Below are 24,694 nucleotides of genomic sequence, written 5' to 3' on the forward strand. Positions count from 1 at the left end.
GATAGTAATTTAGGCAAGTTACATTAGTTTGCTTGTGTACATGGACAATGGTGGACATCTTGAAGCATGTGGGGATCATAGACTGGGACAAGGAGAGGTTGAATATGTCTGTGAACACACATGTAGCTAGTAGGACTATGACTGTCAAATGTGATTGTGTATGTAGTAGTATTTATGTATTTGACAACTGCTGATTTAGTAGAAAGGGCTTTATAGCTATATAAAATGAATTGACATTTGTTTGTATGTGTCTCTACAAGACAGGGCCGTTATTCCTTCATTGGAAGGCCTGTCCGCTCCAAGACCTATCCATCAACATTGACTACTCCATTGTGTCCCAGACTGCAAAGAACCAATGGTGCTACAATGCATAGACTACTACTGCTGCAACTCACACTGATTCACAGGTAAGTTCTACCTGTATATTTGTATTAATTTATACATCTCAGGCTCTGTCTTTTCTTTGTTGGCATCATAACTGGCATGTACCTGGCTCTCCGTGAGCCAGTCATATTGAGCACACTGAGGACACAATTGTTTACAGATGGTCTCACACATTGTATGTGTAACGGCTGTCTATGGAAGAAGTGGACCAAAATGCGGCGGAGTTAGGGTTCGTCATTTTTAATGTTACGAACACTATGCAATTAACAAAACCACAAAACTGACAGCCAACATAGTCCTGTCAGGTGCAACAACAGAGACAAGCACAATTACCCACACCACACAACGGAAACGTAGGCAACTTATGTGTGACTCCCAATCAACCACAACCCTCTACAGCTGTGCTTGATTGGAAGTCACACGGCCAAAATTAAATGAAACAATAAAACACTTACTCCCTTCTGCCACGTCCTGACCCAACTACACCCTCTACTGGTCAGGACGTGACAGTACCCCCTCAAGGTGCAGACCCCGGGATGCACCTAAAAAAAGGAAAACACAAAAAAATCCCCAACAAAAAGGAACACCTAAACAATAAGGGAGGGAAGGGAGGGTGGCTGCCGTCACCGACGGCACTGTGCTACACCCTCCCTCCCCAACCCACCTATCCTGGAGGTGGCTCAGGTGCAGGACGTGGACCTCGCTCCACCTTCGGCGTCGCCCACTCTGTTGGCGCCGATCGCTGCGCCGGGCAGACGGGCCACTCGGGCTGACCCTGGCAGACGGACCACTCGGGCTGGGTCGGAAGGCATGCGGGCCACTCGGGCTGGGCCGGAGGGCAGGAGGACCACTCGGGCTGATCCTGACAGTCCGGCCACTCCGGCAGAACAGGGCAGTCCGGCCACTCCGGCAGAACAGGGCAGTCCGGCCACTCCGGCAGAACAGGGCAGTCCGGCCACTCCGGCAGAACAGGGCAGTCCGGCCACTCCGGCAGAACAGGGCAGTCCGGCCACTCCGGCAGTTCAGGGCAGTCCGGCCACTCCGGCAGTTCAGGGCAGTCCGGCCACTCCGGCAGTTCAGGGCAGTCCGGCCACTCCGGCAGTTCAGGGCAGTCCGGCCACTCCGGCAGTTCAGGGCAGTCCGGCCACTCCGGCAGTTCAGGGCAGTCCGGCCACTCCGGCAGTTCAGGGCAGTCCGACCTCTCTGGCGACTGTTGACTGGCGGGCAGCTCTGACGACTGTTGACTGGCGGGCAGCTCTGACGACTGTTGACTGGCGGGCAGCTCTGACGACTGTTGACTGGCGGGCAGCTCTGACGACTGTTGACTGGCGGGCAGCTCTGACGACTGTTGACTGGCGGGCAGCTCTGACGACTGTTGACTGGCGGGCAGCTCTGACGACTGTTGACTGGCGGGCAGCTCCGACGACTGTTGACTGGGCGGGCAGCTCCGACTCAGGATTCACCAGGCTGGGGAGACATAACGGAGGCCTGGCTTGAGGAGGTGGCACAGGAGAGACCAGGGTGGAGAGACCCACTGGAGGACCGGTCCGTGGAGGAGACACGGGCTTGACCAGGATAGGGAGATCCACTGGAGGACTGGTCCGTGGAGGAGACACGGGCTTGACCAGGATAGAGAGACCCACTGGAGTACTGGTCCGTGGAGGAGGCACGGGCTTGACCAGGATAGGGAGACCCACTGGAGGACTGGTCTGTGGAGGAGACACGGGTTTGACCAGGATAGGGAGACCCACTGGAGGACTGGTCCGTGGAGGAGACACGGGCTTGACCAGGATAGAGAGACATGCAGGAGGCTTGGTTCTGGGCGTAGGTACAGGATGTGCAGGGCTGGGAAGACATGGAGGAGGCCTGTTTCTGGGCGCAGGCACAGTCTTTACCAGACAACCAGCACGCACCTCAGGACGAGTATGGAGAGCTGCCTCAGGTGACATCATACCCACGACACGCTCATTAGGGCGAATGCCGTACTTTATGCACCACACTAGCAGCTCTCTCATCTCTCTCTCTCCTAATTTTCCCATTAACCCCGTCACAGTCTCTGTCTCATAGCCCTCGCTCACCTCCAATGTCATCCCGACTGGCTCTGGTTCCGACCTCAGCTCCACCGACTGTCCCGTGTGCCCCCCCCAAAAAAATATTGGGGCTGCCCCTCGCGCTCGTTGCGCTCTCTCTCCTCGTAGTATCGCCTCTCCGCTCTCGCCGCTTCAATCTCCCACTGCGGGAGGCGATAATCCCCAGCCTGAGTCCATGGTCCCTCTCCGTCCAGGATCTGTTCCCATGTCCATTTGTCCATAACGCAGTAGTCCTGCTGCTCCTTCCTCTTCCGCCGCTTGGTCCTGGTTTGGTGGGTAATTCTGTAACGGCTGTCTATGGAAGAAGTGGACCAAAATGCGGCGGAGTTAGGGTTCGTCATTTTTAATGTTACGAACACTATGCAATTAACAAAACCACAAAACTGACAGCCAACATAGTCCTGTCAGGTGCAACAACAGTGACAAGCACAATTACCCACACCACACAACGGAAACGTAGGCAACTTATGTGTGACTCCCAATTAACCACAACCCTCTACAGCTGTGCTTGATTGGAAGTCACACGGGCAAAATTAAATGAAACAATAAAACACTTACTCCCTTCTGCCACGTCCTGACCCAACTACACCCTCTACTGGTCAGGACGTGACAGTATGACTCACAAATGTGATCTCTTCTAATTATTGTGCTTTGATAAAGGACAAAATATGAAAATGGTTATTTTATTATGTCAAACATTATTCTTTCTCACAATTTATTTGCTGCAGGAATAAAGACAGACACAAATCCAGGTTTGCATCTGTTTTGTATTCAGGTTATAGCCTGTTAATTCAGGTTTCCTACTCTCCCACCATCTGTGTGAGGTGACATCATTTTATGTTCAACGATACCATACCTGTGACATACCTTTATAATAATGATATCAAGCCTTGGTAGAAAACAACTAATCCCTCCATAAAATCATTAGCAGTAGAGCAGGGATAAAAACGGGATGGGGCACAGATGGCTTTGTTCTAACTTGACATCTACTCTATAGCTCATTACATAACTAACACCTCCACATCCTTGGGGTTATGTCCTATGTCTGAAAATCCTGCTCAATCTTCAACTCGTTGCACTTTCTCACCCTTTCTTCCCTGATTGACCTTTCGATAATTAAATCAAGCAATTTGGCCTGCATGTCAGCTGCTGTCACGACTTCCGCCGAAGTCGGTCCCTCTCCCTGTTCGGGCGGCGTTCAGCGGTCGACGTCACTGGCCTTCTAGCCATCGCCGATCCACTTTTCATTTTCCATTTGTTTTGTCTTTGTTTTACACACCTGGTTTCAATTCCCCAATTACATGTTCATTATTTAACCCTCTGTTTTCCCCATGGTTTTTGTGCGTGTTTGTTCATTGTATTCCGGTCCGTTTGTGTGGGCTTGGTAATTCTACATGTACTTGGTATTTTGAGTAAAGTTACTTTAATTACTCATCTCTGCTGTCCTGCGCCTGACTCCTCTGCACCAGCTACACCCAGACCATTACAGCTGCTCTATCCCTGTGTGACACTTTTATTCTTGCATGCCAAGAGTAATAAAAGTAAATATATATATAATATATATATATATATTAACAAAGCCTCCAGACTTTCAGAACCACCTGGCACACATGTTTATGTGTACCGGTATAAAAATGTTCTTGTACTTTATTACTCAGAAAACACTTATAGCTGTGTCACTAGGCCACGGTTACACAGAGCTCAGCCCATTAGGCATTTTCACCCAGGAGTGAACTACAACATGAGGAGAGGAGACGGGTCACTGAAGGGTAACAGAGATTTGGCCTTTGGCCCAGTCAAGGCGATTAGGACACACCTTTTTTTCTGATGGTTGAATATCTTGAAGGGTGGTTTTAGAAAGGTGGACAGCAGTTTATTTCTGTACATAAGATGTACATTCAGGTGAGGTAGATTTCCAGCAAGCTGTGATTTTCCAGGTGTTCCTCATTGGGTTGATAGGGGATAATACAGTGCATCTCATTTTTATACAAACGAGCAGTACATAGACTTGTATTCAGAGGAAATACTTTGACTGTGCCAGCTGCCAGATGCCTGCTGGGCTTCTGCATATTCAGCACTTTAGAGGGTATTCAAAAAAAGTGGAGGCACTAATGCTTCTTTAAGCCACTATCATCCCAAGAGTTTGGGCAAAACCTTAATGGCTTTCCCTCTCACTCTTGGAGATAAACAGCACATGTCTGACAGTGATTTCAGCGCACTGAAGCGTATTTCCAGCATAGAGCATTTCCACATACCTGTGGTGACGTGCACAAGTTCAGTTTGCGATGCTTGTTTTTCTGGCAGCTATTGAGGTCTGTGCATGGCTATAAGACTCTTGGACTGGCTCCAGTAGTCCTGTTGTGAAGAACAGAAGCAGTACTACCACGTCACTGGCAGCTGCTCTGTTCCGCTCTCTCTGTCTCTCTCTGTCTCTCTCTGTCTCTCTCTCTGTCTCTCTGTCTCTCTCTCTGTCTCTCTCTCTGTCTCTCTCTCTCTCTCTCTCTCTGTCTCTCTCTCTCTGTCTCTCTCTCTCTCTCTCTCTGTCTATCGCTCTCTCTCTCTCTCTCTCTCTCTCTCTCTCTCTCTCTCTCTCTCACTCAAATTCAATGTGATTTAATGGCATGAACAACAAGGTCAATGTTACCAAAGCAAAGTGATAGACACAATAATGAAAACAACAGTGACAAATATCTAATACAAAAATGTAATCTCCCCTTCCTCCTCTGAGGAGCCTCCACTGCTGTAGATGGTAAGTAGTTGGTAGGCTCAACAAAAAAGGCCAGCTAACGTTTGCTAGCTAGGTAGCTACAGTTAGCTAACATTAGCTGGCCAACACTAGGCTAGCTAGCTACAAACTCTAGCTAACTACCTATGCTAAATCATCCAGCAGAGTTCAAGTATCCCAAAAAAAAGCGAAAGAAATTGCATGGAAAACGTACTTTCTCTCTCCTGTGTTGACATTTCAAGGCAATATTTCATGTCTGGATTTTCCACACTGACCTTCTTCTTGACCCTGTTCTTTTCGCACTATTAAATGACTTCCGTATCAACACCTGTGGGAATGTTCGAGGTCGTCATTATTTTGAGCATGTTGCGTAGATAGGTAGATCTTGACATAATGCCTTAATTCCTGGGATAAATAACTAATTACACCAATGCATCCAATCCAAAAGTGAGAATGTTCATTAACAGTGAAACCCTTTCAGGGTTACATGATGGAATAAGAGTTTGTCTTATGACCATTTTAAGTGCATTTATATACCATTATTCAACCAAGCTTAATAGGCTTACAATTTGTCCAGCACAAATAACTATGTCACAATTTTAACCATAGCTGCATGTTTACACACATTAATGTCAGTAAATTTAGTTCAGGGTGGAAAAAGTTGCATTCTGTGCATGGTTCTCTTTATGGTTGTGCTCTGTATTTACAAATCAGTAATTGCATAATGTAGTTTACAGTATGGTAAGGAGTTGGCAAACTCGACTTTCCAGCTAACATGAGCCATTGTAAACTGATAGTTGAAAAATAACGAGACAATAACTGGAACTCAGCTAGCTAACTAGCTAGTCACCTAGCTAGGTAGTTGGGGGCTACAGATGGGCTAGCAAACATTAGCTAGCTAGCTACAGTACGTCTATTTTTGCATACATGTATGCTGCACAGTGGCGTTGGGGCGAAGACTGGTTAAGTTAAAATACCGTGAGATAATTGTCGCTATTTTTATAAATGGAACAGATTAGCTATCTATCCAACATTGCAATAATAGCTAGCTGGCTAAATGTACACAGAACAAAAATACTGTATAAACACAACATGTAAAGTGTTGGTCCGATGTTTCATGAGCTGAAATAAAACATCCCAGAAATGTTCCATACTCACAAAAAGCTTATTTCTCTCAAATGTTGTGCACAAATCTGTTTACATCCCTGTTAGTGAGCATTTCTCCTTTGCCAAGATAATCCATACCACTGACAGATGTGGCATATCAAGAAGATGATTAAACAGCATGGTCATTACACAGGTGCACCTTGTGCTGGGGACAGGCCACTCTTAATTTGCAGTTTTGTCAGACAACACAATGTCACAGATGTCTCAAGTTTTGAGGGAGCATGCAATTGGCATGCTGACTGCAGGAATGTGCACCAGAGCTGTTGCCAGATAATTTAATGTGCATTTCTCTACCACAAGCCACCTCCAACGTCATTTGCTAATGTCAATGTTGTTAACAGACTGCCCCATGGTGGCGGTGGGGTTATGGTATGGGCAGGCATAAGCTATGGACAACGATCACAATTGCATTTTATAGATGGCAATTTGAATGCACAGAGATACAGTCATTGAAGAGGAGTAGGACAAAACTCCACAGGCCACAATCAACAGACTGATCCACTATATTCAAAGGCTTCCCTGTGGCTCAGTTGGTAGAGCATGGTGTGTGCAACGCCAGGGTTGTGGGTTTGATTCCCACGGGGGGCCAGTACAAAACAATGCATGAAATGTATGCATTCACTACTGTAAGTCGCTCTGGATAAGAGCGTCTGCTAAATGACTAAAATGTAAAAAATGAGATGTGTCGTGCTGCAAATGGTGGTCACACCAGATACTGACAGTTTTTCTGATCCACGCTTCTACCTTATTTTTTAAGGTATCTGTAACCAGCAGATGCATATATATATTTCCAGTCATGTGAAATCCATAGATTAAGGCCTAATGAATTTATTTCAATTGACTGATTTCCTTATATGAACTGTAACTCAGAGAAGAAAAAGACATACAAATACATGGCTCTGGATAGCATACAGGTCAGCTACAACCAAGGCAATGTAGCTTTGTAGCTAGCTGGCATTTCTTCCATGAACAAAGAAAACTAGTTAGCTACAAACCTAGTGAAATGGAGGCTTGATAACAAGAGAGTAGTGTTGACAATTTTATAGAAAGGTTATGAAACGGAGTCTATTAATGATTCATTAGACAATCTATCAAGTCCAGCGGTAGTCTGCAAATGGTTTCCAATGCATTCCTATGTGTTCTTGAGTCCAGCTTTCTGGCTCTCGTAACCTGGAACTACCAGAACGGGTTTGTTTACAAATATTCTGATTTGGCCTGTTTTTAATTGGCTTACGCTTATTATGTGGTTTGTGCAGGCTGACATATGGTGCGTTGGGATGCTATCGGAAACTTTAACATTTGTAACAAGCATTGTAACAAGCATTCGTTGTTACACCCCTGTAATTACAGACTGCAATTACCACCAGATACATGTTGTTATAACAGTATAACTATGAATTACTACAATGAATTATAATACTTGTTACAGTGTAATTACATGTCTAATTACACTGTAATAAGGAGTGATACCGAATATACCTTTTGTAAATCAAATGAATCACCATAATGTTTATTATTTAGTAATACTGTAAATTCAACTACAGCCTGGTCTCATAGACTAGATTTAACATACAGTTGAAGTCGGAAGTTTACATACACCTTAGCCAAATACATTTAAACTCAGTTTTTCACAATTCCTGACATTTAATACTAATAAAATGTCCCTGTCTTAGGTCAGTTAGGATCACCATTTTATTTTAAGAATGTGAAATGTCAGAATAACAGTAGAGAGAATGATTTATTTCAGCCTTTATTTCTTTCATTACATTCCCAGTGGGTCAGAAGTTTACATACACTCAATTAGTATTTGGTAGCATTGCCTTTAAATTGTTTAACTTGGGTCAAACGTTGCGGGTAGCCTTCCACAAGCTTCCCACAATAAGTTTGGTGAATTTTGGCCCATTACGCCTTACAGAGCTGGTGTAACTGAGTCAGGTTGGTAGGCCTCCTTGCTCGCACATGTTTTTCAGTTCTGCCCACAAAGTTTCTATGGGATTGAGGTCAGGGCTTTGTGATGGCCACTCCAATACCTTGACTTTGTTGTCCTTAATCCATTTTGCCACAACTTTGGAAGTATGCTTGGGGTCATTGTCCATTTGGAAGACCCATTTGCGACCAAGCTTTAACTTCCTGACTGATGTCTTGAGATGTTGCTTCAATATATTCACATAATTTTCCTACCTCATGATGCCATATATTTTGTGAAGTGCACCAGTCCCTCCTGCAGCAAAGCACCCCCACAACATGATGCTGCCACCCTTGTGCTTCACGGTTGGGATGGTGTTCTTTGGCTTGCAAGCCTCCCCCTTTTAACTCCAAACATAACGATGGTCATTATGGCCAAATTGTTCTATTTTTGTTTCATCAGACCAGAGGACATTTCTCCAAAAAGTACAATCTTTGTCCCCATGTGCAGTTGCAAAGCGTAGTCTGGCTTTTTTATGGCGGTTTTGGGGCAGTGGCTTCTTCCTTGCTGAGCGGTCTTTCAGGTTATGTCGATATAGGACTCGTTTTACTGTGAATATAGATACTTTTGTACCTGTTTCCTCCAGCATCTTCACAAGGTCCTTTGCTGTTGTTCTGGGTTTGAGTTGCACTTTTCACACCAAAGTACGTTCATCTCTAGGAGACAGAGCATGTCTCCTTCCTGAGCGGTATGACGGCTAAGTGGTCCCATGCTGTTTATACTTTCATACTATTGTTTGTACATATGAACGTGGTACCTTCAGGCATTTGGAAATTGCTCCCAAGGATGAACCAGACTTGTGGAGGTCTATCATTTTTCTTCTGAGGTCTTGGCTGATTTTTTTTTATTTTCCCTTGATGTCAAACAAAGAGGCACTGAGTTTGAAGGTAGGTCTTGAAATACATTCACAGGTACACCTCCAATTGTTTAAAGGCACACTCAACTTAGTGTAGGTAAACTGCTGACCCACTGGAATTGTGATACAGTGAATTGTATGTGAAATAATCTGTCTGTAAACAATTGTTGGAAAAATTACTTGAGTCATGCAGTGGTTGAAAAACGAGTTTCAATGACTCCAACCTAAGTGTATGTAAACTTCCCACTTCAACTGTTGTAAATGTAAATCACACTCAAATGACACTCCAGGACACTCAGATTTGTGTGATATGTTACGTTTGGTGTGGTTACATAAGACAGAAGGTTACTTAAAGATAAAAAGAAAGTAGGGTGATTGGTCAGGATGGATGGGTGGGCATATAACACAAAGGTTGTGTGTTCGAATCTCATCACGGACAACTTTAGCAACTTGGCAACTACTTACAACTTTTTAGCTACTTTGCAACTATTTGTTAGCTAACCCTTCCCCTAACCCTAACGCTAACCTTTTAACCTGACTCCTAACCCTAACCCTAACCTTAACCCCATAGCCTAGCTAACATTAGCCACCTAGTTAACGGTAGCATTATCCATCTAGCCACATAGCCACATAGCTAACGTTAGCCACAACAAATTGGAATTCGTAACATATCATCCATTTGCTAATTCGTAAAATATTGTACAAATTGCAATTTGTAACATATCATATGAAATGGATGATGGACATCCACAAATTAGTACATACAATACGAAACATAACATATCACTCTAATTGGAGTGTCCCTGATTTACATTTACTAGGTTGTCAACTATGATGACACATAAGGCAACTTGAGTTCAACACTCAAGTTCAACATGCAAACAGAGAGACAACGGACACATTGGACAGCCCACTGAAAGACTGCTTAAATTCAACGACAAAGTGTCTTCCTCAGTATTGCTCCATGGCAACAAACATTCAAAGCTTGATTTGTAAGCGGAGTATGTGAGGAAGTTACTGATACTGAATATTACCATCCTTCTTATATAACTTCCAAATCCCAATTATTTTTCATTTAACCCTCCCGTGGTCCTCGTATTATGTCTACACCCCGTGTCCTCCGGGTCACCCTGTCCCGTCTTGGCTAAACGCCCACTGGGCACAAGTGTGACAGTATGCGTGTGAACAGCCTTTGCAGATGTATTTCTTACACCTGCAGCACACCGTGTGTGTCTTAGAGTCCTTCTTCGGTGGGCAGTGGCTCGGTCAGTGGCTGGGGCAGTGGCGGACTCCTCAGGTTGTTGACGAGCCGTAGCACTCTGTACGGCTTTGACAAGTGCTGACGCTGCTTCCGTGCGGGGGAGATGCTGCCTTCTTTGGATCAATGGCTTCACAAGTGCCTTTCCCAGCTGCTCCAGGAACACCCTCCTCTTGTTCCGCTTCTGAGGCATCCAGTTAGGCTTGAACTCTTGCCATATGACAAAGGCATTGTAGGAGGACACGTCAAGGATGTTGTGGAAGATGACCAGGGGCCAGCGGGCAGTCATCCGTCTGCAGCTGTACGTTCCAACCACCTTGTCTAGGTTGTCCACGCCGCCTTTGTTGCAGTTGTAGTCTAGGATGACAGCCGGCTTCCTGTCGTGGCGATCGCTAATGTCGGCCTGTGTGTGCAGCGTGCTCAGAAGTAGCACGTTCTTACTTTTCTTTGCCAGGTAGGACACTAGAGTGATTGTGGGCATGAAGGCAAACCTTGAGGACAAGACCTGTCTGCCCTTTGACGCGAGCAGCTCCGGCGGGAGCTCGGTCTTGTTCTTTCGCACCGTGCCGACCATGGTGAAGTTCCTCTCGAGGACCTGCTGTCCCAGTTCATAGGAGGTGAAGAAATTGGCACACGTGGCATTGTGACCACTCAGTCCCTTTGTCAGATCGAGGACGACGCGCATCCCCTGGTTCTTCTCGGGGCCTCTGCTGGTCGCCTTGCCAGTGTAGACTTGCATCTTCCATGCGTAGCTGGATCTGGAGTCGCAGGCCACCCATGACTTGATGCCGTATTTTGCTGGCTTGCTGGGAATGTACTGTCGGAATGGACAGCGGCCTTTTTGGAGGGAGAACAGATTAGCGTCATTACTGGCTACTTGGGGCAACTGACGTTTGTCATTACACTCGTCTACTACTACTGCTAGTACTACTACTACCACAACTACTACTACTACTACTACTACTACTACTACTACTACTACTACCTCTCTATACACATGTATACATATGTATATGTAAGTATATACACACAGTACCTCTGAACGGGACCAGTTGCTTGTCCACTGTCATGTCAGGCCCTGGGTTGTAGAGGGCTAGCAGCCGCTCCTCCCACTGGTCCCAGACCTTTCTTATGGCTGCAAGTTTGTCCGTCGCAAGTCTTGCGTGTCTCGACTGGCGGTCGTCCTCTCTACAGTCAGCTTACACGGGTGACGTGAATCGACAAGGCACGTGTTCACCCCTGTTTGTTCACCCCTGTTTGTTCACCCATGTTTCTTCACCCCTGTTGCACCACTGGCCTCCCGTTTCTAGTACGCCTGCAGTACACGCCTGCTCGGCAAGCAACGTCATGCAGTGCCGGCTGCCCTCCCCCTGGACACCATTGGGTCCACTTGGCTGCCCTCTTGCACACTGAGGCAGGACATGTCTGGGCATGCATGTGTAGCCGTGCTGCTGTTCACCCCTCCTGTTGCACCACTGGGCTCCCGTGTGTATGTGCGTGTGTGTGGGTGTGTGTGAGGCAGTGAGAGGCAGTGAGAGGCTGTGTAAAGGCCTCCCGCTGTCCTGTGTGCAGGTAGAGCAGGGCCACACACACACACACACACACACACACACACACACACACACACACACACACACACACACACACACACACACACACACACACACACACACACACACACACACACACACACACACACACACACACACACACACACACACACACACACACACACACACACACAATAACATACACCTTGCTAGTGCTGGCTGGGTCACTTTGACCCCGGGACAGCGGGGACCCCTCGAAACCCAGGGCCTGGGTCAGTCTGACCCCAGGACAACGGGAGTGTTAACTAGGCAAGACAGTTAAGAATAAATTCTTATTTACAATGACGGCCTACCCCGGCCAAACCCTAACCCAGACGACACTGGGCCAATTGTGCGCCGCCCTGTGGGACTCCCAATCACGGCCAATTGTGATACAGCCTGGAATCAAACCAGGGTCTGTAGTAACACATCTAGCACTGAGATGCAGTGCCCCGGGAGGAGTGCCTCGGGAGGGTACTTGTTTGTTTATATATGAATAGGGAGTGTTAGGTGGTCACATGTTGCAAGTTAGACGTTGCATTGCTGGACACGTATAGGTGAACAGTAAACGAATCATCTTTAATGTACATGAGATCCACTCTCAGCACAGCAGTCTTATACCTGAGCAGTATAATGAACACGGTCACTCAAATATCTGTGAATTTACTTTTTATCAACAGATACCATAGGAAATTCAAATAATTTGCAGTAATATAGGCTGTAACCAACCAAGACTGGTGTTATTTGACATTGATTATCTGGGTTGCAGAGGCTTTTTAAAATCTATCCTGTTTAAAGATGTGTATGTCCGGAGATTATTCACAGTCGGCCCTTTGTATTTAGAGAGATACACCAACACTGGGCTTTTCAGAAATTTGTCCTTGGGTTTTCCTACTGACGTGAACATACTTTTGTTCTCGTCAGTAGTCTCATCCCACATGCATTTCCCAGGTGGTTGAATTCAATGCATGCTTGACCTGATCACTTAATTTAGATACAAATGTTTAAGTGCATCAGAAACAAATGTGTCCAACTTTGCATTGCTACTAATACAGTAGTGTAGACCGTGTGTGCCCTCATTCACCCTCCTCATGTTGGGATGATAGAGGACAGTGCAGTCACACTGGAGGAGTGTGTTGTCAAGGGCAGGCAAGGACTTCCAGGGGAGATGTGTTAGCCTTGGCATGCTCAAAAGGGGAAAACACTTGCTGAAGAAGATAGGCTGCACCTGTGGTTTCGAGAAATGAGTATGTCAGCAAATCTATTCATTATACATTTACAAATCCCTTCAGATTTTGCGAAAATGTACGTGCTGCATCTTCTACAGTTCTAATGACTTCTCAGACAGAGTTCACCCAAGTCCCTGGTGCACTTGAAAAAGCAGGGCATCTCTTTGTCTGGCTTTGCAGTGCCCTTTTCCCAGTACCCCATTGTGAATTCACTTAAGCATTCCGTACACATCCACCCCCCACCACTCACAGTACCATAGGAGAGGTTATCCTTTGTAAGTCAATCTCTACAATTCACCATGTGCCTGATGGGCTGTACCAACACTGCCAGAGAAATTAGAAATGCCCAGTAATCATTGGGTAGCCGCGGTGGAAGTACATAGAATTCCTTGACAATGCTCTTTTCTCTGGTCTGTCAGTGCCCTCCAGAGAAATTGTGACTTATAATCAAGAAATGTAATTATAGGGGGTATAAAACACAGATAGTCTTTTCACTTACATTTGCTTTTATTGAATAGATGCAGGTCCATAGCTTATTTGGGGCACATGCAGGGAGATGAAGAGATTTAAGAAGCCTGTGCAGAATTCTAGGATATGTGAACAAGGAAACATTTTCCTTCGTGCTTCGGACAATGAGATGTTGTAAAAATCTAAATAAATGATTGGATTAGTATCTGCATTTAATAGAAATGTTGTTACATTTTTGTTTCACCAATGTTCCATATTCACCCATAATAATTGGTTAACTGTGTCAAATAAAGTTTTTGAATTTATTTTAAACTCATTAACAGGTTTTATGGCTTTGGCAGCCATGTCCCCTGCTCAGGGTATTGTGGCTAAACTTGTATCAATCAATGAAGCAAGAACTTTAATGGAAGATAGTTAAAGGAATCACAGTTTTGTTCCACGACCACACCATGAACGTTCTATTTTGGAATTTATGTAATTACCCCACTTTAGCTCTGTTAATTGGCTCCATTCACATCTAGGTGTTAAACCAAATCAAAGCACTGCAATGGAGAATGTCACATAGAGTTGATAGCTGTGGATGGAACTGGGATATAGGACACTTGGAAGTAACTTTATTTAATATTTAGTTACGTTTTCCTGCTGGAGTGGGTAACAAGTTAAGAATCAGTATCCTACCTCATGTAAAAAAGAGATACTGTAGATCTGCCAGTCTGAGACAGCTAAACAGGGAAGTGTGTGATCTCACTGCCTTGATGGATTTATTTTGGATGACAGAGGCACTCTGAATGACATTGAATCCGTGCTTAAAGTCAAAGTGGAGAGGACAGACAGGAAGGGAGAGGGGTTCTATGCCACAGATCCACTTCCTCTCAGTGGCTTGCTTGGTGTTTTGTCTCCGAACACTGAGGTTTTTAGTGCTCCACTTGGAACCAGAATAGAGCCATGAGGAAGGATGATCGCAGGCAATTTTTTTCTCTTCCCTTTGTCCAAAACTCATTTGATTCTAGTCAGCTCCCCCTCTTCAGCCATGTCATCTGAAACTTCCCCTCATGGGCCAAACCACAGCATTTCTTTGCACAAGAACAGATGATATTAACATTTTACGGGCTAATGGAATAGATCCACAGAGACCCACAGAGCTCTGAAACAATGCCTTTGAGGTGTTGTATTCCATCTGCCTGAAGTTGATACTGTAGTATGGCTTCCGTCAAGATTGGAGAGATCATATCTTTCCCAACACTAACTAAATCCTGGTACAACAAAAAAGATTGTGTTATGATGCTATGTTGTATTACATTATATTATACAACACAATGGGTATCCTAATAAACCAATAGCATCATGTATGTGAACATCATCCTTTGGAGTTTGGGCTGTTCATTGCACGACATTATGACATAAACCACGTTTCCATCTGCAGTCTCTATGCGTGCAAGTAAATTTAAAAGTAAAATCACGACAGCTGTGATGGTACAATTGTATAAATGCCTACAGATAATTTGTTTATTTTGACATGGTGGGATCTTTTTGTGTCGGTTAATTATGCGAGAAATGGCGGTGGAAACACCTTTATGGGCAAATATTGATATAATAACCATCATATCGAAGTAAACTTGGAGTAACAGGATGAGATGGTGTGTGGTCCTCCCACTACAACTCAGGGTAACCATGCAGTTTATTAGGCTACAGATGAAATAAGTTACAATAAACTTCACAGGGTGGTGAAAGTGCACCGTGATCTTGATGCTCCTTTCCAATAAATATCGAAGGTCTTATTCTGGTGACATGACGATCGATGCTTTGACTGCCTTTTGACAAATACAAATGAAAAATCTGTCGCCAATTGGATGAAAACCTAGCTACAGTTAAACAAAATTTGTCTTGGGCATAAAAAGTAAGCTCTTAACCCAATGTTTCTTTTGCTCTGAGGTCAAGACAACACTTTAACACTTAAGTTAACCCAGTTGACCCCGTTGTCAGGGACTTTATATTACGTTTATAGTAACCAGAATGGACCCAATGGAATTTTAATGTACACTCCTTTACTATGTTCTTTGGGCCACATTTAAGACACTTCCACTGCACCATGTGGTTATGCCACCGACCAGGATTCTCAAAGAGGAAGAGAGAATGTGTAAAAAAGGAAGTATAAGCATTTTAAAACTACAAGTAATTGCATGTTGCTGGCAGAGGTAGTGCTACATGCCTGTTTAATTTTGTGTGTGGCAAGAAAGTGGTTTGCTTGTTTTATACTTACCAGCAGATACGCACAAATCCCTTTAACTTTTGTGCACTTATACAGTTGTAAATACTGGCAAACAAGCCTGTATATTCAGGAGGCCGGAGTGTGAGAGAACCAACACTGGGCAACAAGTGGCATAATGGGTGGTATTTACATGTGCATTTGAGAGTCTTAAACATATTTTAAGATCTTAAAAGCTATTTAAACGTTTTCTTCAAAGACTAAAGTAAGGGTGTAGCGATAAAATTTGATAATATCCCTTCAAATTCTATTCAATTAAACTTGACATGTCAAGCCATGTCAACCCCAATTGTTCCATTTTCATTAGGACTAACTATTAAGGAACTTAAAATACTTCCCCTTTCAACCCAAAATGGTCTTGGATGGAGAAAGATAATGCCAGAGTTAGTTTTGTCATAAGTCCACCACATGCTCAAGATTAATTCAAATCTTGTTAAGAATTTCAACAACTCCACAACTCAAGAGCCCATCCTCATCTTTGCAGTTAGTCTATCTTCAGGAAGTAGTGGTGGAGGGCTGGTGCACACCTGTGTTTACCTTACTCTATAGTTTTCTGGCCATTCTGTCTGTGTCCTTAAAGAGATGTACACAGGAGGAAACCCAAACAGAGCTGGTTTTGTATTGGTTTCTTGGGCTCCATTCAGCTGAAATCTCCTAGATATGGGCCTTTGAAAAAGGGGATTTCTTTATTAAAAGACAAGTGACAGTGTAATCACCAGCTCCCAGACAAAACCACTGTGTTGAATAATTGACTGTAAACAGCAAGGGAATGCTAATTATGCACTGGCTCCAATCTTAAAGGACTAAATGGATTTAACTTGTAATTTTGAATGGTGGAGGAGAAACCTCACACATGGCTGTGTGGGGGACTGCACTGTATTGCAAGTTCAGTGTATCACCAGCATGAGCTTCCTGTATGAAATAATATTTTTGGTAACTCCTCTGTAGCATGCTACCTATCTAATTGGCCATCGCATCTGTTTACTCTGTCCTAGGGCAGGGATGGGAATAGGAGAATACACATCGTACAATTTCGAAATGTGGTTATGCATCAGCATTTTTTCTCTTGTATTGTCAGTCACTGACAGTCACTCAATTAGCCCATGACAGTTAAATGTTTTCGATTGGTTAATTAGTCTAGCCAGCTAATCATGGTCCAATTATGGACCCGGGGAGCTCCCGGGGGCTCCCATATGCTTTGAAATCTAAGTTAGCTGTTACTAGAAGACAAGCTAAAGTCAGAACAAAAACACAGACTTGCCTTCCAAAGCGTGTGAAAGCACACATTTTAATCTACTGTGTAAGAAACAAAGCCCATAATTTAAAAAATAATACATTGAATACATCTAAAACCAAAAGCAGCACTGTCGCCTGTTTTACATTTCTTTTCACAGTATTTAGCTGTACTTTTGTAAATCCTGTTAGTTCACTCTGATCCAGGAGCAGAGTTGGCTGTAAATGCAGAGTTTCCAGCAGAGGTCCTTCTTTTATCAATTTTATAGTGACAGGTTACAGAGTGCCGGGTCAGGGGGATGAACCTTACTGCTTTTACACAGGGATTCAAGCCCACCACACATGCTCAGAGTTTTTGCCACACAGAAACACACACCAAGTCAACAAGGGGTCACACTTTTTTTTGTTACTTAGGTAATTTACTGGGGTAGACTTAATGAGAGTGGAGCCTCTGGGGTTGGAAGCGGCACTGAGCCAGTTGTCAGTTCATTTCACAACCGCACAGCACATGATGAGGAGGCTGATTAGCATTGATTGCTTAGTCAGTTGATTAGTGAGTAATAAAAGATTGACTAATTGTCATCCAAGGTATGAATGTGTGACTATGACTCAGGACTCTAGTCTCTGACTCACCATAATCTGAAATCATAGGCACATTCCTGTTTTACTCATTAGGACATTTTACCCAAAGAGGGGTTGAATAGATTTAGTTTCAAAAGTCTGCACGCTAAATAAACCCACATACATTTGAGCAAATTAAGTTACTTTTAATTTAGGGTAGCCTATTCTGCTGTAATTTAATAGGCAAGCTCTGTCTGACTCTGGCATCATAATGGAGAAGAATGGGATAATTGAAGCTTTTAATCATCATTTTTATCTCGGCAGGCTTTATATTTGAGAGAAACAGGGGTATAGTTGACCCTGGTCACTCAATCGACTGCTCTTCCCTCTGCCAGCCTCTAGCTGACTCAACGGTTAACCCGGCAACTTCTAGTGAATCTTTCTTTTCATTTCAACAATTTATTATGTGTGATGTGCTAGATGCCTTGCTTAAAACTGATGTAAAAAAAAAAATCCGCTGGAGTTTATATGTTTATCCATTTTTCCTGCAGCTCTCTGCCCCCCCGATTGCTGAATCACTAACCCATATTTTTAACCTGACGATTATATCTGGTACTATCCCAAAGGTTTTGAAGGCAGCCCATGTACTCCCCCTTCACAAAGGTGGTGACCCTTGACACCTAAATAATTATCGGCCTATTCATAAACTTTCTTGCCTAGCTAAAATAGAATCTTTGATTCATTCTCAGCTAAGATCTTTCTTATCTTTGAAACGTATTCTCAAGGTACTTGTCAGGTTTTAGACCAGGTCATAGCACTATCTCTGCTGCATCCCTAGTTATAAATGATGTGGTTAACTCAATGGATAAAAGGCAACATTGTGCTGTCCTCTTCATTTACCTGTCAAAGGCTTTTGATACTGTTGATCACTCACTGGCAATTCATAGGCTTTCCTCAGTTGGCCTAGACCAGGTTGCATGTAACTGGTTTAAAAATGACTTGACAGATGTACAGATATACAGTATCTACTGATGGTGACAAAAATCAGGCTTCCTGGATATTACGAAAGGTGTCCTGCAGGGGTCGATTCTGGGTCCTGTACTTTTTACTGTTTACATTAACAATATCGACTTGTCCGCAATTTTTTTTACCTGCACTTGTATGCCAATGTTACTGTTGTGTACTGTATGCTATTGCCCCCACAGTTGACCAGGCTCTATCTGAACTACAGTCTGCCTTCATTGTATTACAGAAAAACTTTATTGACCTGAAATTAGTACTGAATGCAGGTAAAACTAAGTATATGTAGTTCTCTAGAGCCCATAAAAATAAGTCTGATGATTTAAGCATATGTATTTTGGATGGTGTCCATATTGATCGTGTCCGTGCTTACAAATATCTGGGCATCTGGATAGATCAAAAGCTGTCTTTTAAAAAGCATATTGATGATTTAGTTAAGAAGCTGAGAATAAAAATGGGCTTCTTCTGTAGAAACAGGTCCTGCCTCTCGCTAAATAGTAGAAAGCAGATTATTCAGTCAACGTTCCTATCGGTCCTAGACTTTGGCGACATCATCTATATGAACGCAGCTGCCACTTCATTAAAGCCGTTAGTTGCAGTTTATCATAACGCACTGCGCTTTATTACAGGCGACAATTTTAGTACTCATCACTGCATTCTCTACCAGAAAGTTGGTTGGCCCCCTTTTTTTTTTACCCTCTTTTTTCTCCCCAATTTCGTGGTATCCAATTGGTAGTAGTTACAGTCTTGTCTCATCGCTACAACTCCCGTACGGACTCAGGAGAGGCGAAGGTCGAGCGCCATGCGTCCTCTGAAACACAACCCAACCAAGCCGCACTGCTTCTTTGACATAATGCACATCCAACCCGGAAGCCAGCCGCACCAATGTGTTGGAGGAAACACCGTACGCCTGGCAACCTGATCAGCGTGCACTGTGCCCAGCCTGCCACAGGACTCGCTAGTGCGCGATGAGACAAGGATATCCCTGTCGGCCAAACCCTCCCTAACCCAGACGACGCTGGGCCAATTGTGCACCGCCCCATGGGCCCTCCGGTCACAGCCGGCTGCGACAGAGCCTGGACTCAAACCCAGAATCTCTGGTGGCACAGCTAGCACTGAGATGCAGTGCCTTAGACCACTGCGCCACCCGGGAGGCGGTTGGCCCTCTTTGATGTCACGTAGGTTGATACATTGCTATGTTTTCATTTATAAAGCCCTTTTACAAAAAGTCCCACTGCTCCACTGCTCCTGAGTGGCGCAGCGGTCTAAGGCACTGCATCTCAGCATCATACTACATTGCATCCCACTGCTGTCTTGCTTCTGAAGCTAAGTAGGGTTGGTCCCTGGATGGGAGACCAGATGCTGCTGGAAGTGGTATTGGAGGGCCAGTAGGTGGCACCCTTTCCTCTCGTCTAAAAAATATCCCAATTCCCCAGGGCAGTGATTGGGGACATTGCCCTGTGTAGGGTGCCGTCATTCGGATGGGACGTTAAACGGGTGTCCTGACTCTCTGTGGTCACTAAAGATCCCATGGCACTTATTGTTAGAGTAGGGGTGTTAACCCAGGTGTCCTGGCTAAATTCCCAATCTGGCCCTCATACCATCATGGTCACCTAATCATCCCCAATTTACAATTGGCTCATTCATCCTCTCCCCTATAACTGTTCCCAAGGTTGTTGCTGTAAATGAGAATATGTTCTCAGTCAACTTACCTGGTTAAATAAAACATTTAAATAAATACATCTCAGTGCTAGAGGCCTCACTACAGACCCAATGGTTCAAATCCAGGCTGTATCACAACTGGCCGTGATTGGGCGCCACACAATTTGGCCAGTGTAGGCTGTCATTGTAAATAAGAGTTTGTTCTAAACTGACTTGCCTAGTTAAATAAAGGTTAATAAAAAAACTAACATCATTACTAAACTTTAGACAAATTAATTTGATTTCTACTCAGTTAGATAAATCAGCTTTTAGTTTCCTTGCACCTTATCTGTGGAACAATCTTCAAAATATTCTTTCATGTGATGTTCTGGTGCCTCTACGACAATTCAGAAAGCTGAATGAGGACCTTATTACTGATGAATGTGTTTGTTTTTTATGACTGTGCTTTTCTTTTTCTACTTGCATTTTGCATTCATATTTTGATGTGTATATTTCTGTAATTTATGTAATTCAGGGTACTTCTGTAAAAAAGACCTTGATGATCATAATCCTTCACAGTTATGTACATTGACTCCATGATAAAATAAAGGTTAAATAAAAATAAAATAAATGTACAATGTATTCTTGATTAAGTTAGACCTTTAAACATTTACCTTTCACTATGACTTGAGTCTTTGTTAGAAGATGTTTATGATCTTAAGAAGCTAACATTTAGATCGGACATGTTTCTCAACTACCTTGGCAACTGTCCAGGGATCCTTACGCTGACCTCACCATTGGCACAACAAACTTCCATGTTCAGGCGATAGTCAGTAATACAGTACATAATTGTGAATTATTACAATCATCATGGGTCATGGCAGGCAAAAATGAATGTTATTTGATTCATCTTCAAATGGTCAAAACCTAGATTGACATCAGTATGTCAGTAAATCTCCCTGAAGATTCCACATTCCCATTTGTCTTTGAACTCGTTGTCCCTGTCTTTGTATTTTTCTGCGTACCTGTGTTTCAATTTCCTGTGGACTCAAACAATGGCATTTCAGACAACTTCAATAAAAGTAAACAAATCCCCTGATGGAAATCAAAGCTGCCGTACTCTGGCAAATAAATACAAATGACATACTCTAAAGTATACAATGTCTGTGCACCAGAGCCCCCCACTGATAACCAAAGACACCAAAGAATTCATGCAACGTGAGAGACATTTCTGCAGATTTCAGGGCATAAAGTCATGGAGATGACTTTTTATTTGCACTTGTATCTCTGTTATTCTTTTGTAGCTATAGCACGTGTTGCATGTGCAAACTCAGCGTGGTCAGACCCTGTACCTTTAAAAACGCAGAGGGAGCGACAGTAATCTTCCTATCTTATTTGTACTTCTCCAGCTGTTGGATAAACAGTGTGATGAGCATACCAGAGGTAGTGAGCAGTCAGTGACTGTGAGGTCAGCACACTATGGTAGATCTAAACTCAGCAAAAAAAAGAAACGTCCTCTCACTGTCAACTGTGTTTATTTTCAGCAAACTTAACATGTAAATATTTGAATGAACATAACAAGATTCAACAACTGAGACATAAACTGAACAAGTTCCACAGACATGTGACTAACAAAAATGGAATAATGTGTCCCTGAACAAAGGGGGGGGGGGTCAAAATCAAAAATAACATTCGGTATCTGGTGTGGCCACCAGCTGCATTAAGTACTGCAGTGCATCTCCTCCTCATGAACTGCACCAGATTTGCCAGTTCTTGCTGTGAGATGTTACCCCACCAAGGCACCTGCACGTTCCCGGACATTTCTGGGGAGAATGGCCCTGGCCCTAGCCCTCCCCTCCGATCCAACAGGTCCCAGACGTGCTCAATGGGATTGAGATCCGGGCTCTTCGCTGGCCATGGCAGAACACTGACATTCCTGTCTTGCAGGAAATCATGCACAGAACAAGCAGTATGGCTGGTGGCATTGTCATGCTGGAGGGTCATGTCAGGATGAGCCTGCAGGAAGGGTACCACATGAGGGAGGAGGATGTCTTCCCTGTAACGCACAGTGTTGAGATTGCCTGCAATGACAACAATCTCAGTCCGATGATGCTGTGACACACCGCCCCAGACCATGACGGACCCTCCACCTCCAAATCGATCCCGCTCCAGAGTACAGGCCTTGGTGTAACGCTCATTCCTTCGACGATAAACGCGAATCTGACCATCAGCTCTGGTGAGACAAACCGCGACTCCTCAGTGAAGAGTACTTTTTGCCAGTCCTGTCTGGTCCAGTGACGGTGGGTTTGTGCCCATAGGCAACGTTGTAGCCGGTGATGTCTGGTGAGGACCTGCCTTACAACAAGCCTACAAGCCCTCAGTCCAGCTTCTCTCAGCCTATTGAGGACAGTCTGAGCACTGATGGAGGGATGGTGCATTCCTGGTGTAACTCTGGCAGTTGTTGTTGCCATCCTGTACCTGTCCTGCAGGTGTGATGTTCGGATGTACCGATCCTGTGCAGGTGTTGTTACATGTGGTCTGCCACTGCGAGGATGATCCTGTCTCCCTGTAGCGCTGTCTTAGGCGTCTCACAGTACGGACATTGCAATTTATTGCCCTAAGGCACGTTCACGCAGATGAGCAGGGACCCTGGGCATCTTTCTTTTGGTGTTTTTCAGAGTCAGTAGAAAGGCCTCTTTAGTGTCCTAAGTTTTCATAACTGTGACCTTAAATGCCTACCGTCTGTAAGCTGTTAGTGTCTTAACGACCGCTCCACAGGTGCATGTTCATTAATTGTTTATGGTTCATTGAACAAGCATGGGGAACAGTGTTTAAACCCTTTACAATGAAGATCTGTGAAGTTATTTGGATTTTTACGAATTATCTTTGAAAGACAGGGTCCTTTTTTTGCTGAGTTTATTTCCATTGACAGGTCAATCACTCACTGATATGAAAATGAGGAGAGGAAAACATCTGATCAAAATGATGTCAGAGGGACCCTTTTCCTTCTGGGAAGTCATGCTCCTGTACGGGGGTTGTTTTTCCGATGGCGACCTGGCAGGTATTCAACTTCATTATAGGGTCTCTTTGTCGACTGTTATATAACACAGAATCCGTAAATAATGTGAGGACATTTCCAGCACCTTGTGTTCCGCATGTTTAATTCATGAAAAGTTCCTTAGTGATATAATTTTGTGGGGGGACAAAGCTGTTGCTAAGCATGGCCATTCACCACTGAAGAAATGCACTATTTCTTCTGACTCTCCGTTGGAGGCTCTCTCTCAACATGCAGGAAGGTACCTCGAGGCTGCTGGGCAGTGCAGCTTTGCCTGGCTGTTTTGGCTGGATGCTAGAAAGCCATCAGCATGTGTGATGGGACTAAAGCCTCTGTGGACAAGGGATAAAGAGGGATCGAGCTCAAACCTGCACTTTGACCCTCCTTCTAAAACACTGGGTGTAAATTGGCACAGATGGTTCAGTACACCATGGCTACAGAGGGGACATTCACACAGCCATTTAGCTACTGATCACAACAAACACACGTGGGTGTTCCATGTGAAGTAGAATCCCTATTTGAACTCCATGTGAAGCAGCTAGAGCCTTGCTAGCCTTAGTGTTTGCAGGTAGCTGCAGTCCATCTGATGAGAGGGGTTTCTGCACTCCATTTATGGATGCAACACAACTACTATCACAGTATCTTTCTCTTCCTCAGATCGTCCGTGTTTCACTTAATTACCATCTGTATGTAATCATTCCACAATCATTAACTGGGGGAGAGTGTAGAAAAATGAGGTTCCACATCCCGTCTCCCGTTGATGCAATATCTATGCCAAGCTTGGAATGATGAAGGCTTGATTGAGTTTTAGATGTCTGCTGTACAAATATTTAAACTCCAACCACTGCTTTGATGTTGCGTTACGTCTAGACCATACATCATTTGAGAGTGTGGCACCAGCTGGTACCATGTCCCCTCTCTACCATCTCTTCAGGGTTCCCACATACTGTAGAATGTCCCCTTGCTTTCTCTGAGAAAGTATATAGGCTTATACTGAAGGGTCCTGCTCTGAAGGGTCCTGCTCTGTGACACTCTCTCAACTCAAAGACAGGGGAGAACTCAATACTTTCCACATGAGAAGTAGCGTGTAGAGAGGTGGACTGCAGATCAAACATATTAGAACTTGATTGAACTGTTGAACCATAGGCCTAACTGGACACTAGGGTTAAAGTCACAAGATCTACAG

At 44.2% G+C, this 24,694-nt stretch overlaps 1 protein-coding gene across 1 annotated transcript; it reads right to left on the reverse strand.

The window, feature by feature from the left end:
- Positions 1-9,081: 9,081 nt before the first annotated feature.
- Positions 9,082-11,818, reverse strand: LOC106607911 (piggyBac transposable element-derived protein 4). Its single transcript, XM_014205390.2, has 2 exons — positions 11,483-11,818; positions 9,082-11,283 (listed from the first exon to the last, which is right to left on the reverse strand). The coding sequence occupies exons 1-2, from the start codon at positions 11,514-11,516 to the stop codon at positions 10,253-10,255; spliced, it is 1,065 nt and encodes a 354-aa protein (XP_014060865.1). The 5' UTR covers positions 11,517-11,818; the 3' UTR covers positions 9,082-10,252.
- Between the last annotated feature and the right edge of the window lie 12,876 nt (positions 11,819-24,694).

Source organism: Salmo salar, chromosome ssa06, assembly GCF_905237065.1.
Source record: "Salmo salar chromosome ssa06, Ssal_v3.1, whole genome shotgun sequence".
Taxonomy (NCBI): Eukaryota; Metazoa; Chordata; class Actinopteri; order Salmoniformes; family Salmonidae; genus Salmo; species Salmo salar.

Coding starts and splice junctions, on each gene's coding strand:
- LOC106607911 (XM_014205390.2), bottom strand. CDS start 11,516: ATGACAGTGGACAAGCAACTGGTCCCGTTCAGAG. Junction 11,284..11,482: donor GCAACTGGTCCCGTTCAGAG/GTACTGTGTGTA, acceptor CCCTCCAAAAAG/GCCGCTGTCCATTCCGACAG.